At 39.8% G+C, this 15,602-nt stretch overlaps 1 protein-coding gene across 1 annotated transcript; it reads left to right on the top strand.

Moving 5' to 3' along the window:
* Positions 1 to 137: 137 nt before the first annotated feature.
* On the top strand, positions 138 to 15,573 carry LOC139940517 (uncharacterized). The gene is made up of 24 exons (XM_071936810.1): positions 138 to 477; positions 874 to 982; positions 1,208 to 1,357; positions 2,149 to 2,271; positions 2,961 to 3,077; positions 3,452 to 3,639; positions 3,950 to 4,101; positions 4,377 to 4,546; positions 4,698 to 4,745; positions 5,028 to 5,165; positions 5,605 to 5,730; positions 6,295 to 6,408; positions 7,043 to 7,236; positions 7,593 to 7,753; positions 8,231 to 8,409; positions 8,977 to 9,024; positions 9,526 to 9,666; positions 9,927 to 10,058; positions 10,343 to 10,471; positions 10,997 to 11,187; positions 11,777 to 11,937; positions 12,303 to 12,484; positions 12,806 to 14,977; positions 15,452 to 15,573. The coding sequence occupies exons 2-23, from the start codon at positions 883 to 885 to the stop codon at positions 12,865 to 12,867; spliced, it is 3,006 nt and encodes a 1,001-aa protein (XP_071792911.1). The 5' UTR covers positions 138 to 477; positions 874 to 882; the 3' UTR covers positions 12,868 to 14,977; positions 15,452 to 15,573.
* The last annotated feature ends 29 nt before the right edge of the window (positions 15,574 to 15,602 follow it).

Genomic DNA, 15,602 nt, shown 5'->3' on the forward strand with positions numbered 1-15,602 from the left:
ACTCGTCCGATCAAAGGCAACGTGTTCCTTTAAATGACTTTAACACTCATATTCTTAGAGTTTTGCACTCTCAGTTTACCAATAAGTATTATTATTGTTTTGGTAGCCACTCGCACAACATGAAACAGTTCACATTGAGTTCGCATCTCAGAAAGAATGTTCCCACCCCTGAGTTCCTGTGGTTTCTTTTTGACCAACAGGAGGAAGTTCGAATGATATATTCGGGGCAAGTTTAACGACGGCTGGTGACAGGTGTCTTAGAAGTTCAGTCACAGATCTATCTCAGGAGAAACATTGTTGCCGTTAAAATTTTAAGAACAGGGCAGCATTCTTGTTACGAGTAGCAAAGAGGGAACAACAACCGGGGAAAGAGAGTGATGCCCGGACGGGAGGCTAGAAACCACTCCACGTGAAGGATTCAGCTAGCTCGTGCGTCGGACATTATTTTGTCGAGGACTCACTCACGGATTCTTGAAAGTATGTTGAGACATTTTGAAACTTAGAATTTATGAATGAAAAACATACATATTATATACATATGATTATGGTACAAAGCTTATCTTTTTCAAGGATACTTACGGATAGTTACGGAACCTCAGCTCTGAGGTTAGACAAAATAGAAAAGATATCTATGGTTAGACGTTGTCTATTTGTGTCCCCCTTGAAGTGTAACACAAGTTCTCAAATTTCATAATTTTTAAAGCTAAAAAGGTGAACACTACAAAGGCTGTATTTCACTTGCGAGTCAAACTGTTATCAAAACGCACTAGACTTTCGCAAATGCAACTTATACATGAACCACTGTCTCTCGAGGAAAAGCTCAACAAGATATCGACAACTAATGCAGTTATGTTTGTCTGTTTGACTTTTCAGGAACTAGAGATGAATGTCTTAAGTATGCGTTTGTTATTGACTTGCATGTTGGTGGCCGTTTGTGGGTGTCAGGAAGGAGCCGTCGATCCCGATGGGTCCTCCCAGACCGGTAAGAAAAAACATCTCGGAATATATGGAATACATTTTAGCTTTTAAAATTCCAACTACACTATTGTTTACACAAAAACATAATTAATGATAGGCAGCAAGCGAGAAGGCTGTGAGATGCGCCCAACCCTGGCCAAACATTTGAAGAAAGAGTAGATGGTGGTCTCGAAAGAAGAAGACCAGAATACTCATGAGCATTTTACTTTCTAATTTCACTTTCCTGCAGCTGTCGAGGATGCTTGTGATGCTGATCTCTACACCGTCTTAGACGATGAACGGAGGAATTCCGGTTTCTCTTCTATGCATGTGGTGTCCACCGAGCTTCTCAGTGACCACTCCTTGCAAGAAGGATGGTATAGATTCATGGGAAATTCAGGTAAATATTTTTTTTCAGATTTTGTGTCACTTTCTGTACGTTTCAGCATGGAGCAAAACATACTGCTCCTTGGTTTTTAGGCCTGAGTAAAGATGGGTAACAGTTTATTTAAACAATGGAATTACACTGAATGCATCTTTGATTTCTTTGTTTCATGTCACTTGATCAAGGGTCAGCTTAAACAAACACACTACACATCGTGAAACTGTGTCTGTAATAACAATGATAAGATGATTTAAATACTATTGTGCATTTTTGTTTTACGAAGTGGGAATCCATAAAAACAAGATTTTAGGGGCATGTTTTTATATTCAAACGGACTGAGTGGAAAACTCAAGTTCAAAGTTACCACATCAATTATTTCTTTATTATGTTGTCACATGTTTTGGCATGCTATTAAATCAAGGCCCATCACGATCTTGATTCAACTCCTTTTGGCCACTCTAGCGTCATTTGAGTTTACTCGATGTTAAACCCTGTTTGAAGCCACACTATATAACTGAATCTAGAGGTCACTTGTTTCATCTCGGCCCAATTGTAGTCCCCAGGGCCTCTTAAATGTTCACTGTCCCTGTAAAGTGTGTCAAGATTTGTGGTTTTTAACCTATCGTATCCTAATCCACTCAGCAAAACAGCTCAACTCTTTATCTAGGCCGTTGGATTTTACCGAACGAAGGTTATCGCAAGTGCATTGTAAAATCAATCCCATAGAATCACAGAATGCGAATAAAAAATTCCTTTATAAATTATTATTAAAATAAAAAAATTATGTTTTCTAATATCATAAACAGGTGCCCGGATGCCCACTGAGTGCGTTCCGATGGGAATGTGTGCAACCCGGTACCCGGTTTGGATGGACGGCCGGTTACCAGCGGATAGGAACAATGCAGTAGTAACTGGTTGCATTAATACTGGTAATTTATTTAGTAATTTCAAAGCAAAGCAAATGTATAGTATGATAAACAGCTAGTTTCCAAAAATAAACACAGCCTTTAAGGGGCAAATGTTGCTAGGTCTGGGTTCGCACCCAGGGGATATTTAAACTTGCCCAAAAATGCAAAACACATGTGGTAAATAAATTACCGAAACATTTACTCCCAGTAGAGGGAAATGGGAACAAATTAACCAAAATGGAATGTGGAAATAGAATCTGTATTTGGCATGACACTATTTATTTTGACAGGATATAAAACTACTTATTATTTAGGGGGGTCAATCAGGTCCCTTGCTCCGCCCCCACCCCCTGCACACCACACACCACCACGCACCCACACATGCGTTTGTCGACCCCGTATACATTGGGGATTTGTCTTTGTTTTTCGACCTATTGTTTAGACTCACAATTTTACCACAATCTATATTTGCTTTGATGAAGGGAATTCCACGTTTAATTACAGGAGATTATATTACCCGCCTAAATTATATCCTCCTGAAAAGATATTGGCTAATAATAATTTAGGGAGATTGTCAACTAGGGCTAAGATATTTGGTAGAGCGCCGGTATGTTATTACGGGGGTCGATGGTTCAAGTGTAGATGCAGTCAATTTGTTCTTTGTTCAACCCCAAACTTGTAACCTTTATCTTGGTGTATTTTTCTATTAGAGGAAGATGGGTGTTGCAACGTGAGGATTATGATTGGGGTTCGTAACTGTGGGGCGTTCTACATCTACCACCTACCCAGACTTCCACGTTGCGTCCGTCCTGCAGCGTTCTGTACAGGTCGGTTCAATCTCATCAGCATCTATTAGGCTGAGTTCATCCAGTGTAGAATGCAGCCCTCGTGTAAATGTCATTCCTTTATATTTCTTGCATTTCTGGTCCATGTTGCTCCTGCATATACCCTGATGCCATCTCTCCATCTTCTTCTCTGTCTACTCCTTTCCTTTTCCATGTCCTTGGTTGTCCTTGGTTGTCCTTGGTTGTTCCTGTTCTCCTGGCACTGCGTCCAGCCCATCTCCATTTAGCTTATTTTATTGTCCTTACGATGTCTCTTACTCCAGTTCAATCTCAGCATCATTTCAATTCAATAAATACGCGATAGGCGGTCATGATACCATTTGGTGTTTGATTTTTCGTAATTTCTGGTCTTTTAGACAGTGGACCTTGGTTGATGGTTTTTAAGGCCATGGCTGGTATCTCCGAACCAGACCCATACGATCTGTGGACCAGCGAAGAGGCTCTCAATGAGAACATACCGGAGGCTGCGGTCATTGGGACAGGTTACCAGGGACATTTCAAGAGCATGTTGGTGAAAGACTGGAACTCCTTGAATATTGCTGAGGTAAACACCCGATCCTCACATCACAAGCAAAGAAGAAAGTATAAGGAGTGAAAAGATAAAAGACCCCAAAAGACGCTAGTAAAGTACTCAAGTAATCGCAATGACGGATTGTGAACTCGTTTAATCGATTGTGAATCCGTAATAATTGATTGTGAATCCGTAATAATCGATTGTGAATATGTAATAATTGATTGTGAATTCGTTATAACTGATCAAGAATTCGTCATCACGGTTTATTGAGAATCCGTGATTATGACGGAGTGCGATTGTGAACTCGTATTAACGGAGTGTAAATTCGTTATAACCACAGGTTCGGGTTTCCTTGTACTCGGCTGGGATTGAAGTTCTTCGGATCGTCTTCGATGGGTCCGGTACAGATAAGACATCATGGTTTGATGGTGACAAGGTTCTATCCAGCCCGTATAAGGATCTCAATGCATCTGTCAAATATATCCATGCCGAGTAAGTAAAAACAACAGTTGAAATGTAATAGCGAACGGAGTAGTGTAAGGTTTACACAGCCAAAGAAACAGATTGAGGCCGATTTGATGAGCCGATGCCGGTGTAGCAATCAACCTATGGACAGACAAAGATAATGTAAATGGACAAACATTGGACGTATACTAATAATGGAACAATTTTTTATTTACAAACAACAACCCTTAATTAACCAGACTAAGCATTTAAATGTTTAAAAAACATTTTGTTTTTGTTTGTCCATTTCTTGTTGTCTGAAGTCATTTGAACCATCGCTTCATGATGATGCGTACGGCAATGTCTGACTGTTGGAACGCAAATGGTTGGTTTCTGATGATCGCATCGCCTGGTGGATGCGGCTGGGAGAACGATGGTCCCTTCCCGATGTTCAAATACAGTAGAACTAACGCGGCAACTATCTGGGATTTAGGTAGGACATTTTGGACTTTTTCTGTTTGAACTGGCGCCTTAAAGGCACTGGACACTTTTGTTATTACTCAAAATAATTGTTAGCATAAAAACTTATTTGGCAACGAGCAAAGGGGAGCTGTTGATAGTATAAAACATTGATTTGATTTCAGAGCAAGTTGGGGAGGCGGATGAACTGGCGATTTTTATGAAGACAGAAGGTAAGCAAAACATCTCTCAAAAGGGACTCCATTTTAAACGAGTTCAATAGTTTCACATGTTCCTGTACAATGGAGATTAACATGTTTTAGATTTGTGCTCGTTTTCTGAAAGATTTGTTTGTATTTTATTAGTTTGTAGTTTTTATTTTCAAAATGTTTTTGTTTGTTTGTTTATAAATTAAACTAAACTTTATAGAAGCACCGTCACTTTTCTTTTCGCACATGTCTATTAGCTCTTCATTTATTTATTTGTTATTTGATTGTTTATTTGTTGATCTGCAGAGGCTCCTGTTTGTAGAAAGAAGAGTTATCAGGTCTTGGATAACCGAGAGCGAGGGGTAAATTGGAGAGGGAGTGGAGACCCGGTGGTGGACGACACACAACTCGCACCCGGCTGGTACAGATTCGACAGTCCTGCTGGTAAACCACTCACATCAACAGAAATACTCTGAATTAATCATTTAATTTTAATAAATAAAAAAATAAAAAATAAAAAACGGTAGCAGCAACAACAACATCACGAGCAGCAGCGGCGGCAGCAGCAGCAGCAGTGACGACGACGACAACAACAACGACATAAACTACAACAATACCAACAACAACTTTCTTGTTTGTGTTTTCATATTTATAGTTTCCTAGAATGCCCATAACTGCATTTCAGAGAGAAATGTTTCACATGAAATTTTGTAAGCTTTCAGAATAAAAACAAACATTTTTTTTTTATCCTTCATAGTTTACTTCAACATTTTATTATACCTCATAAAATGCTCAGCAGTAGCTTATTTCCCCGAACTGACATTGACAAACGACATTTCAATATAATTTAATGATGTATATTTTTGTCATTTGGTCATTTTAGGTGAAGAAATTACTCATTACTGTCAGAATATTGGCTCCTGTGGGACACGGTACCCAATTTGGTTATTGGATGTACAGTATACTGAATCCGGCGAGACGGTTAAAGGAATAATGTGCGTCAACACAGGTAGGTATCAATCTGAATTTGTTTTAATCGGAAAGAATCGTATCCAACAATGACTTGACCCAAAAAGGACCAAGCCAAAGTCGCGTGGGGTGAGCACCGAACTTAAGCTCTGGTGTATTGCATAGTGTGGGTTCGAGTCCCTGTCGCGACACTTGTGTCCTTAATAACTTAACCGAGACACTTAACCATTGCCTCTTCCTTTGGTTTGGACATACAGGTGTAGGTCCCAAGTGTTGTTATAAAAACCATCAACGCAAGTAAAAGACCGCAGTAAAATTATCACAAAGAGAATGGGTTCGCCCCGGTGTGTCTAGCAGTGCGTTTAGCTTCAATCATGATTTCAAGGCTACACTAAAAAGGAAAAAGAAGAAGAGGAAGAAGGCTTTGATCTGAGTTGGGATTTGAACCGGGGTGCACAGTGGTTAATTGTTTCAGGCCCAACGGGCAGATCCGGGTCAGCCGGGTCATATCTTACCCGGAAGTGGGTCACATTTGACCCGGATGTGTTTAGAAAGTAATTTAACACATTCCGTCATGCGCACTTGCTATTCTCTTCTCTAACAGATGATCCAGGCTGTTGTAACATCAAGATCATGGTGCTTGTACGTAACTGTGGTGGATTCTACATTTACCGCTTGCCTCAACTCAACACAGACCAGGCTGCTGGTTACTGCACTGGTAAGTGGGACCCTTGCTCACGCCAACTTAAGGGACACTTTCCACAACGGAACAATGAATCATTTGCAAGTTCAAGCCAAGTCACAAGTCAGTGCTGAAAGTTACGAGTCGGGTCACAATTATAACAAAAATAGCGACTCGAAGCCGACTCGAGTCCAAGTCACTTGACTCGAGTCCACAACTCTGCATAGTATACCCCATAGGGTATTTCTTTATAAAAGTGTGGGTGATTTAGGGGACCTTTAGGTAAAGTCATAGATTGGTATAAATTCTCAAATTATTTACCAAACAACTTTAGGTGAGAAGCAACTGTTGATATTATAAACAATGTTGAGAAAAGATTCTCTTCCAAGTAACATGGTTTTGATAATTTCACCCCAAGAACATTTGAATCTGAGATGCGGTTGGTACTCACAATCACCTTGCTAAACGTTGGTGGATTCGTAGTTTTTTTGTCATGACATTTTGCGTTTGTTTCTCATCAAGTGTATTCGGCTCAAATTATCACATGTCACTTTTGTTCTTTCTTTTAAATAAGAATTTCTCTGAATCGTCACTTAGTAAACAAAAGCCAATCTATAAAACAACCTTTAAAAACAAAATAACACATTCTGGTTTCCTCCTATAAAAATAGGGTTCATTGAGTGGGATCTTGTAATGAAAGGAGTCTCGTTACCAGACGTGTACCATAACAACATCTACAAGCTGTGGGCATCTAACCAATCAGTGAATGCGGACGTCCCCGAGGCTCAGCTATTGGACACCTCGTACCCAGAACCTTTCAAGAGCAGCCTCGTCAAAAACTGGCACCAGATGTATGTCCAACAGGTGTGTACAGCTAATTCAATGGGACCAATGTGACAAAATAATAACGGCAGTATCTGTGGTAGGCAACATTGCCTACCAAACTCTGCAAAACAAGTTGTCCCTAGTCATAGCTGCATTCGAATCCTTCTTTCGGAAAAGGTTCTTGTTTAGGTTAATGGCCTAAACAAGGCAACTCAACGGTAGCCTTGTATCTGACGTCACACGATGAGGGAAGCTTTTAACCATCATTATCTTTCAACCGTGTAAGTTTAATGTAAATCTGAGGGCTTTTGTGTTTTAAGTCGCACAAAAAAGGTACCCAAACCATTTAATACACTGAAAGATTAACTTTTTGAGTTTACTTTATTTTCTCGTAGATCCGCTTATCACTTTATAAGAATGGTCGTGAGGTACGGCGATTCATATTTGACGGTGTGGGATCGGATCGCTTCAACTGGTTCTCAAGAGACCGTATCATCGAGACGCCGTACACCGACATGACATCGAACACCACATACACAACGTTCACCATGGGCAGGTATTAACAATTTTGACTCAATATTGGTCATCGAAGTTGCAAGAGAATAATAAAAGAAAACCACCCTTGTTGCACAATTTTGTCTGCTTTAGGATGCATAACAAATGCTTCAGGCCCGCAGACTTTTAGAAGATTCAAAATTAGTGAGAAATTACTTCTTTCTCATTTCAGAGTGAGCCGTTTCTCACAATGCTTTATACTATCAACAGCTCTCCATTACTCATATTTACCAAGTTAGTGGTTTTGCTAACAGTTATTTTGAGGAATGACCAACCAGTGCCTTTAAATGAACTCATTTGCGTATACCCGACACCTGAATCAAATTGCCCCACCTTATCAGTATCTCTATACCCTACATTTGCTTACCACACTCTATATGTGAACTCCTTTTTGCTAAAAACACCCATCAACTACTCGAAAGCAGACTAAACAATAAGCTCAATAATTTCCTTCTTTAAACATTTCTCATTCCAACAGCAAAGATTCCAGGCAGTTCTTCATCAACAGTGTGGACGGAATTGAAGGTGATTTTTGCTCTAAGGCTGAGGGCTGGCTAGCCGTGTCATCCAGTTCAAATGACTGCCTCTCCACCCACGGCGACCATCAGCAGAGTTTCCTGTACAGCGCCCGGGATACCTCAGTCCGCTGGGCAAGTGGTGCGAGCCATTATAATGCTACACTCACAAAACTCCCGGGTCAGAACTGACCTTTTTTTCATACTCACTATGGAGACTGAGAACGAAAAGAAAATGAAAAACAAGGGGACTCCATCGGGGGATTCTAATGACTGGGTTGCTCCACAAGGAACTGTGTGTACAAATATGGGAGGTTCTTAAGTACAGGGACAAAGGAAAGAACAAAATATGTCTCCAATGGACCTGGGGTCGATTTCACAACGAACTTTAGGCTGTAGTCATCGGAAATAAAACTGTAGTCCTAAGTTAGGACGAGAGTACTCGTCCTAACTCGAGATAAGACCAGTCTTAAATCTTATTGAATTCCCCTGACCCATTACAAGGACAGTGTAACCCACAATCTGAGTCGAGATGATCCGGAAATGAGTCAACCTGATGTAGAATCTGACATCAAATCCCATTTATGACCAGTTTCCATGTCAGCTTGGAGTTGATACGGTAATTGTGTTTATTGAAATCTAGGGACTGCTGTTCCAAAAAACAATGACGTAAACATTTTATGTTATCTGGTTCTTGATTTCTCCGCAGGTTTGGTTGAAAGTGCCGATGTGATTGCGATCTTCATCAAATCTCCATGTAAGATACGCTGCCTTTCTGTTTTGGAATTGGATACTATTTCCAACGCTCTTTGTTAGAGCAAACCAAGAAGAGACAATTTTACTATTATTTTCATTATTGGTTAATTAAAAACCAAACATAGCGGCCAAAAGGCTGAATTGTGTTCATTCAAACATCAAAAACCAGCAAATATGCGATAAGACATTATAAAAATAGAGTAGATTTGAATGTAGAGTTTAAAAACTGTAAGAAGATAAGCAATACAAATATTTACACCATGAAAACAAGAAGACTGCAATGAAGACATTTTAGTTCTTTACATAGTGCCCTCGTCGGGATTCGAACTGGGGTCCCAGAGGCCGGAGCAAGGCGAGGTAAGACAAACCTGCATCCGCTTTAAGATAAGAACATATACATACGTAACTTTATGACCTATCTTTGTTCTCCCATTGTTTGTAAATTTCTTTTGGTAGACTTCAACAGTTTCTATGTTTTTTTCTGTTTTTTTCTTCATAACAGTGCTGATTAACCCCTGTAGAGACCGGAGTCATGTTGTCTTGACTGATATTCGGAGAGGCCGTGATATGAGAAACTACAACGGGCGATCATTGAGTGATCAGAGCATCAGACCCGGCTGGTATCGCTTCACTGACACCAAAGGTATAAAAATATTATTAGGTTGAAATAATTGAAATGGTGCAGTATTAGTACTTGGTTTATAATCGGGTCAAATCCAAAATGACATACAATGACATGTATAATTTTACAACACACATTGCACACGGCATGCAGACAACCGAAAGTAGGCCTAAGCTTTTAATAATGTGTTTCGATTTGTCCGAGGTGAAAACAAGTCTGTGAATATGTTTTTCTGTCATTGCATTCGCTTATGTTCATTCTGTCTGACCAAACTTCCTTAGGAGCACCTCTGGATATGCCTACAAGCTGTGTGGAGCTGGATCACTGCGGTACCCAGTACCCAATATGGGTTGACGACAAGTTACCAGACCGACCAGGGGCACGCGTTCCTCTAGAAGGGTGCATCAATACAGGTAGCTGAACAATTTGCATCCTTGGGTTCGAACCCCTTCTGAGTAATATGCATGTGGGTCACAGAATGACACATCGGTGTAATCATGGGGTAAATCAAAAGAAAATTTCTCTTAAAGAATAAAACGATTATGTTTACCCTTCTTTAATTTGCTTTTTTTTTTAAGAGGGCACTATCAAAAAAAATGTTCGCCGTGCGGAGGACAGAATCACCGGGGAACAGAATGTCCTGCCACATCTCTATTTTAATGAGTCCTCGTTTATTTGTTTCTTCTTTCTGCATCAGAGGAAGATGGATGTTGTAACATCAGACTCGCATTGGGAGCACTGCACTGTGGAGATTACATTGTTTACGCCCTCAACCAGGTGCCATCGGAGGGAGAGGACGAACATAAATACTACGGATATTGTACAGGTCCGGTTCCTTAATAACAGACCCTTTTCCTTGAAAATACTTATGCAAATTGCATACTGCGCATGCACACCAAAACCACTTAGGCGTAGTCTGTTTTAGACTGTAAAAAGAAACATCACACTTTTCGTTAATTTTCAAAACAACTTTAACCTTGACAGTAATGTAAATCATGGCGTTTGAGTGTTTATTATTGCCAGTAGGTATACCATCACCTTTACACGAGTAAACCTTAGCTTAACATTAAACTGTATTTGTATTTGGTAACAAACCTGATGTAGACCTAATATATGTTTTAAGGCCAATTTTCAACAAACATTCGTTCAAGTTTAACCTCCGGCTCCATCACCTTCGTTCGAAAATGAATACTCCGTCGCATCGGCATTGAATTGTTAAAATGAGTTATTCAAATTCATAAAGTCGCAAAGAATGTGTGAAATTGAATGCGTTTTTATTAAACATGTTTGTTTGGCTGAAAATGAATGGGAAACCATATGTATTTATATTTGATACGATTTTTTCGCACAGAATCTGACAATTGGGAGATGGTGTTCAAGCTCACAGACGGATTCCAAGCTCTTTCAAACAACAAACAATTATGGCGGCAACAATTCTCGCTGAACACTGACATTCCACCAGCGCGTAAGCTTGATAAATCCTTTCCAGGGAACTACAAGACTGATCACGTTAGGTTGTGGGAAGAACTGAATATTGATAAGGTGAATATATGAGTATTCATCACTAATCATTTGCACTCAGAGCAGTGCACTGGTGAACAAAAATGGAGAACTATCGGTAGGCGATTCCATCAAAATATTGATACCGGGTTCCCTAATTTTGTTGAAGGAGTTCACTAGTTAAAAATTGAGGGCTGGCGACCCTCGTCATGTCACTTGTTATTTATTTCACTGTTTTCTCAAACGTGCACTGCTCTGGGTGAGCCAAAGTCCTTGATGTCCTAGAATGGACTATTCCATGTTATCTAAGAGGGGTAGTGGGGGGTCAGGTCCCATTATTGTGTTCGTGTACGGCGGTTTCTTTTGAGGAGCTGATTTTTCTCACCCATTATTGGCCTTCATGAGGGACTGCTCTTGGGGGCCAGCGGAGCTCTGTCCCTCACGACCCTGCAGTGACGACGCGGTCCTGGGGCTTATGACACAGCCTGGACTAGCAGGCTTCAAGATGTATTGCTGACAGCCTGTGCCGGTCCATGAAATCTAACAATTTCAGTTTTTGTCCTTACTTCTAGTCAAATCTTTTTTTAACCCCCAAAATAATGTAAATTTGTGTTAAATTATTGCCCATCAGGTAAAGCTTTCTGTATACAAGGATGAGATGGAGACGATTTGCCTCATCTTCGATGGGGAGGGCACGGACAGCTTGAGCTGGTTCTCCCAAGAGAATCTCATATTCTCACCCTGGAGTGATCTGACTAAAGAGTCAGAGTGCAACGTCTTCTCAATCGAAGGGTAAGTAGAAGTTGGATATGGATATAGTATATGAGGCATTGCATGGTGAGCTATAGGTTTTTTGTAACACCTCGTTGTATAGATTATGCTCTTTGAGAAGTTGTCTTGCTTTTGTTCTACTACTCGTAGAGATATTTTCGGAATACGGGGGTCTTCTTATTTCTTCTTACTTCTTATAGTTAGCCCAATGCGATTTGAACCATAGGCATGTGCTTAAGCAGCATTCAACAAAAGAGTCTAGTATATTCTCCTGAAGACGACCGGGGCACACTGATCGAAACGTCAAGTTATTAAACACATTGATTCTTCTCAGTGTATGTACATGGCCTTTCGTTACAAAACGACTACCCTCTTTGTTGATGCAGGCAATACACGCCCGAAGCCCTTGGAACAAGACGTTGGCTCATCAATAAGAAGTTGAGTCCGTGTGTAGGTGGAAGCGAGGGGTGGCTGATGATCATCGCTGATAGTGGGTTCCTTTGTTCATTCAAGAGAACTCCACAGATCCTATTCTCCAACACTACCACTGCTGAACCCTGGAGTTCAGGTAAGTAGTATAATACATGCCATTAACTGCTCTTAATTGCTAGTATCTACTTATTTGTAATTTGACAACAGTCTTGGGTGCTCCATTACAAATAGGCATTTTCCTTCTCTCGCGGATGACACCACCCATTCATACATATTGTTCAATTTGGGACTCAACTTGTGTATAACTTGGTTTAGTCTGTTTTGTTAAGTCAATCGCCTTGTATATTATTAATTGAAAGTGTGTTGTATAAACGGAAATAAATAAAAACAAACAAACAAATTGCGGTACAGTTCAAGATAACAAAATTAATGTGTTTTAACATTTTTGTTTCTCCAGGATCCTTGGAAAAGGGCGACTTCGTAACCATCTTCATCTCAACGAAGAAGAGGCCCACCTAAATAGTATTATCACATCAGACACTACAGACACGGACACAACATTATGGTAAAAGGGCTGCCGATCGTGGACCCTCCAATGTTCACTTGTCACGTCGATGACGTCATGCGCACAAGACCTTAGTTAGAAGTGATTCATACGCACATACGTACTAAAGACCTCGAAATTGATTATGTGGTATTTTTTTTTTGCTGCAGAATGTGCTATTTTATTATTATGAACTTATACAAGTGTTTTAGCAGTTAAAACTGTTTAAGAAGTAATCATGTATGACAATCTTATATTATTAAAGATTTTTTGCTGATTTCGATTCAAATTATTTAAATTTCGAGAGATCATAGATTCAAGAGAATTATAAGCTTGCGTTTAAAGGTTTTGTCAAACTTTACTAATGACCAATCCCCCATGCAATTGTTTTTTTTCCCCTTTTTTTTCCTGTTTTGAAGCATACAAAAAAGGCCATTGTAGTATAAGAATCCTACGAAATCTGTAAACAAAAACACGTTTGATTCTGAAAAAAAAGATTCAGTCATAATCGTTCACCCACCCCCAGATTGTTTAGGGGTGTCCAAATTTTTGCAAAGGGAAACAATTGCTTAAAAATGTATTTCGGCAAAATCGGACCATGCAACTTTATTACTGTGGAGCATTGGATTAGAACCTGTACTTGTTATATTGATTCTTTTTAATAGTCGCTTTTAAGTCAAATGTTTATAGGCCTTTTTCTTTTTATTAGTGCGTTATGAAAATATAACAAAAACCCGGGTAGTGTTTTACGACTGTGCATTTGTTATAATAAATGCACTATACAACAAAATAGTTAGGAATAATAATGTAGCTGCGTTTTGGATCATTTTGTTCGTCCCTGTGATGTCCAGGGACCAATTTCATAAAGCTGCTTAACATATATATGATTTCTTTGCTAAGTATAAAAAGAGTGGGGCACCAGTCACAATAATGTAAACTTTATGGAGTGTTGGCTGCTAACCTGCTTTTGCTAAGCAAGGTTTTCCTTGTCTTAGAGGGATTTTGTTCTTACAAGCTTTGTGAATTGATCACAAACTCGTCAAATACTATACAGAGTATAATATGGTGATTCCTCGCGTACTGGTGTGTTCGAGCATTGCGAATAGATCGCGCTTTCATCCAAGCCACCGTGGTACAACCAGTTTATAATGCAACGGGTTTTAACTGCACCATAGCTGCTTAACACGTGAATTTAAATTGTGTTTGCCTTAAACTCTCATTAGGCCTATGATGAGTTTTATTTCACGAGCTGGAATGGCATTGACACGCTGGCAAAGTATACTGCGCAACTATGAGGAAATATCTTCCTTTCATCCATTTCTACAAAATTAGTCTTGGTTCACGTAACAATGAAATTTTCTGTACACTCATCGACCCAGAATAAATTTCAGAGTACACGCAATCCTTTAACATTGTAAGTATACAACAACCCCACTTCATTATTCGCAGCTTCGAAAATATTATCAGACGGCTATATCGTCTTATAATTGGCCTTGATCATAATACTATGATTCAAATCAACGTACCCAAATGAATGCAGTCTCGCGCGCATTTTACAAAAACTTTATTGTAAATGGCGAGCTCCCCCCCCCCAGTTATTAGGCACTGTTTATTAAACTAAAACCTTACCGAACATACCTTTTCCGTATCTTTCTATAAATTTGCCTATAAATTTGCATCACTTTGATACAACCAATCTCTGAATCACCTTTAAAACGACGCAATTCCTAGACTGTTTGGTGCAGAACCATTAGCGGATATAAAACACCGCCATGTACAAAGACTACCCTCCAACAACCTGTTGTCACAACCTCCGTGTCTTTATCCAGACCACTTCAGTTGCAGTAACTACGCATCAATCGCTTCTCAAAATCCAATTGAGAACTTAATGATATACGTTGGGCTCAAGGTGAAAATCAGCCAGTCGCCACAGCCATTTTGTTTGGGGAGAAATTTTGTCTTTGAAATGTGTCCATTAGTGGAATTTGTCACGTCACTGCTCGTACAGTGTTTTTTGTATTCAGGAAGCATCGTTGCCTTGGTGAATAAGCAGGGGAATTAAGGACTGCATCATAGGAAGCAATGGTGAGTTTGACACACGTTGTATGATAACATGTTATGATAGCCATTGCAGATTTTACGAAATGGAATTTCACGAATTTTACCAGCTTGTAGGCCTACGCCGATGAGAAAGCGCTGTGCCATCATCAAAGGGACATTGTTCCATGTGAAATTTCAAACTGGTTAATTAGTGGAACTGATAGTGCAGGCACTGTGTATTTTGGATGGCCTTTCCTTGTTCTTTAGCGTAAGAAGTGTGATTGTGTGTGCTTAATTAAAAGCTGTGACAATAAGCTTCAACTTTAACAACACGGTCACCGAAAAACGCCGTTCAGAATTTTTTGCCAGCACCACAGAAAAAACATCCCCACAATGTTGTTTTTCCTAACCCAAAGGTTTAATGTTTTTGTTTAATGGTTTTGTCCTATGAGACGTAATTCCTTCTACGCTTATTTAAGATTTGACGGCTGATTAATTTTGCACAATGCATTCTTGCAGAGCCATGCACAAACTGGGTCGAAGAAGACCTGCACCAGTCCTTCCCGTGCTTCAGTCAGCATAGCTACCGTTCATTGACGTGTTGCGACGAGTAAATACGATCAAGTTTGTTTTTTTAGAAAAAAAATTGGAGAAACATTCCTCCCTTCGA

This window comes from Asterias amurensis, chromosome 8, assembly GCF_032118995.1.
Source record: "Asterias amurensis chromosome 8, ASM3211899v1".
NCBI classification, from domain to species: domain Eukaryota; kingdom Metazoa; phylum Echinodermata; class Asteroidea; order Forcipulatida; family Asteriidae; genus Asterias; species Asterias amurensis.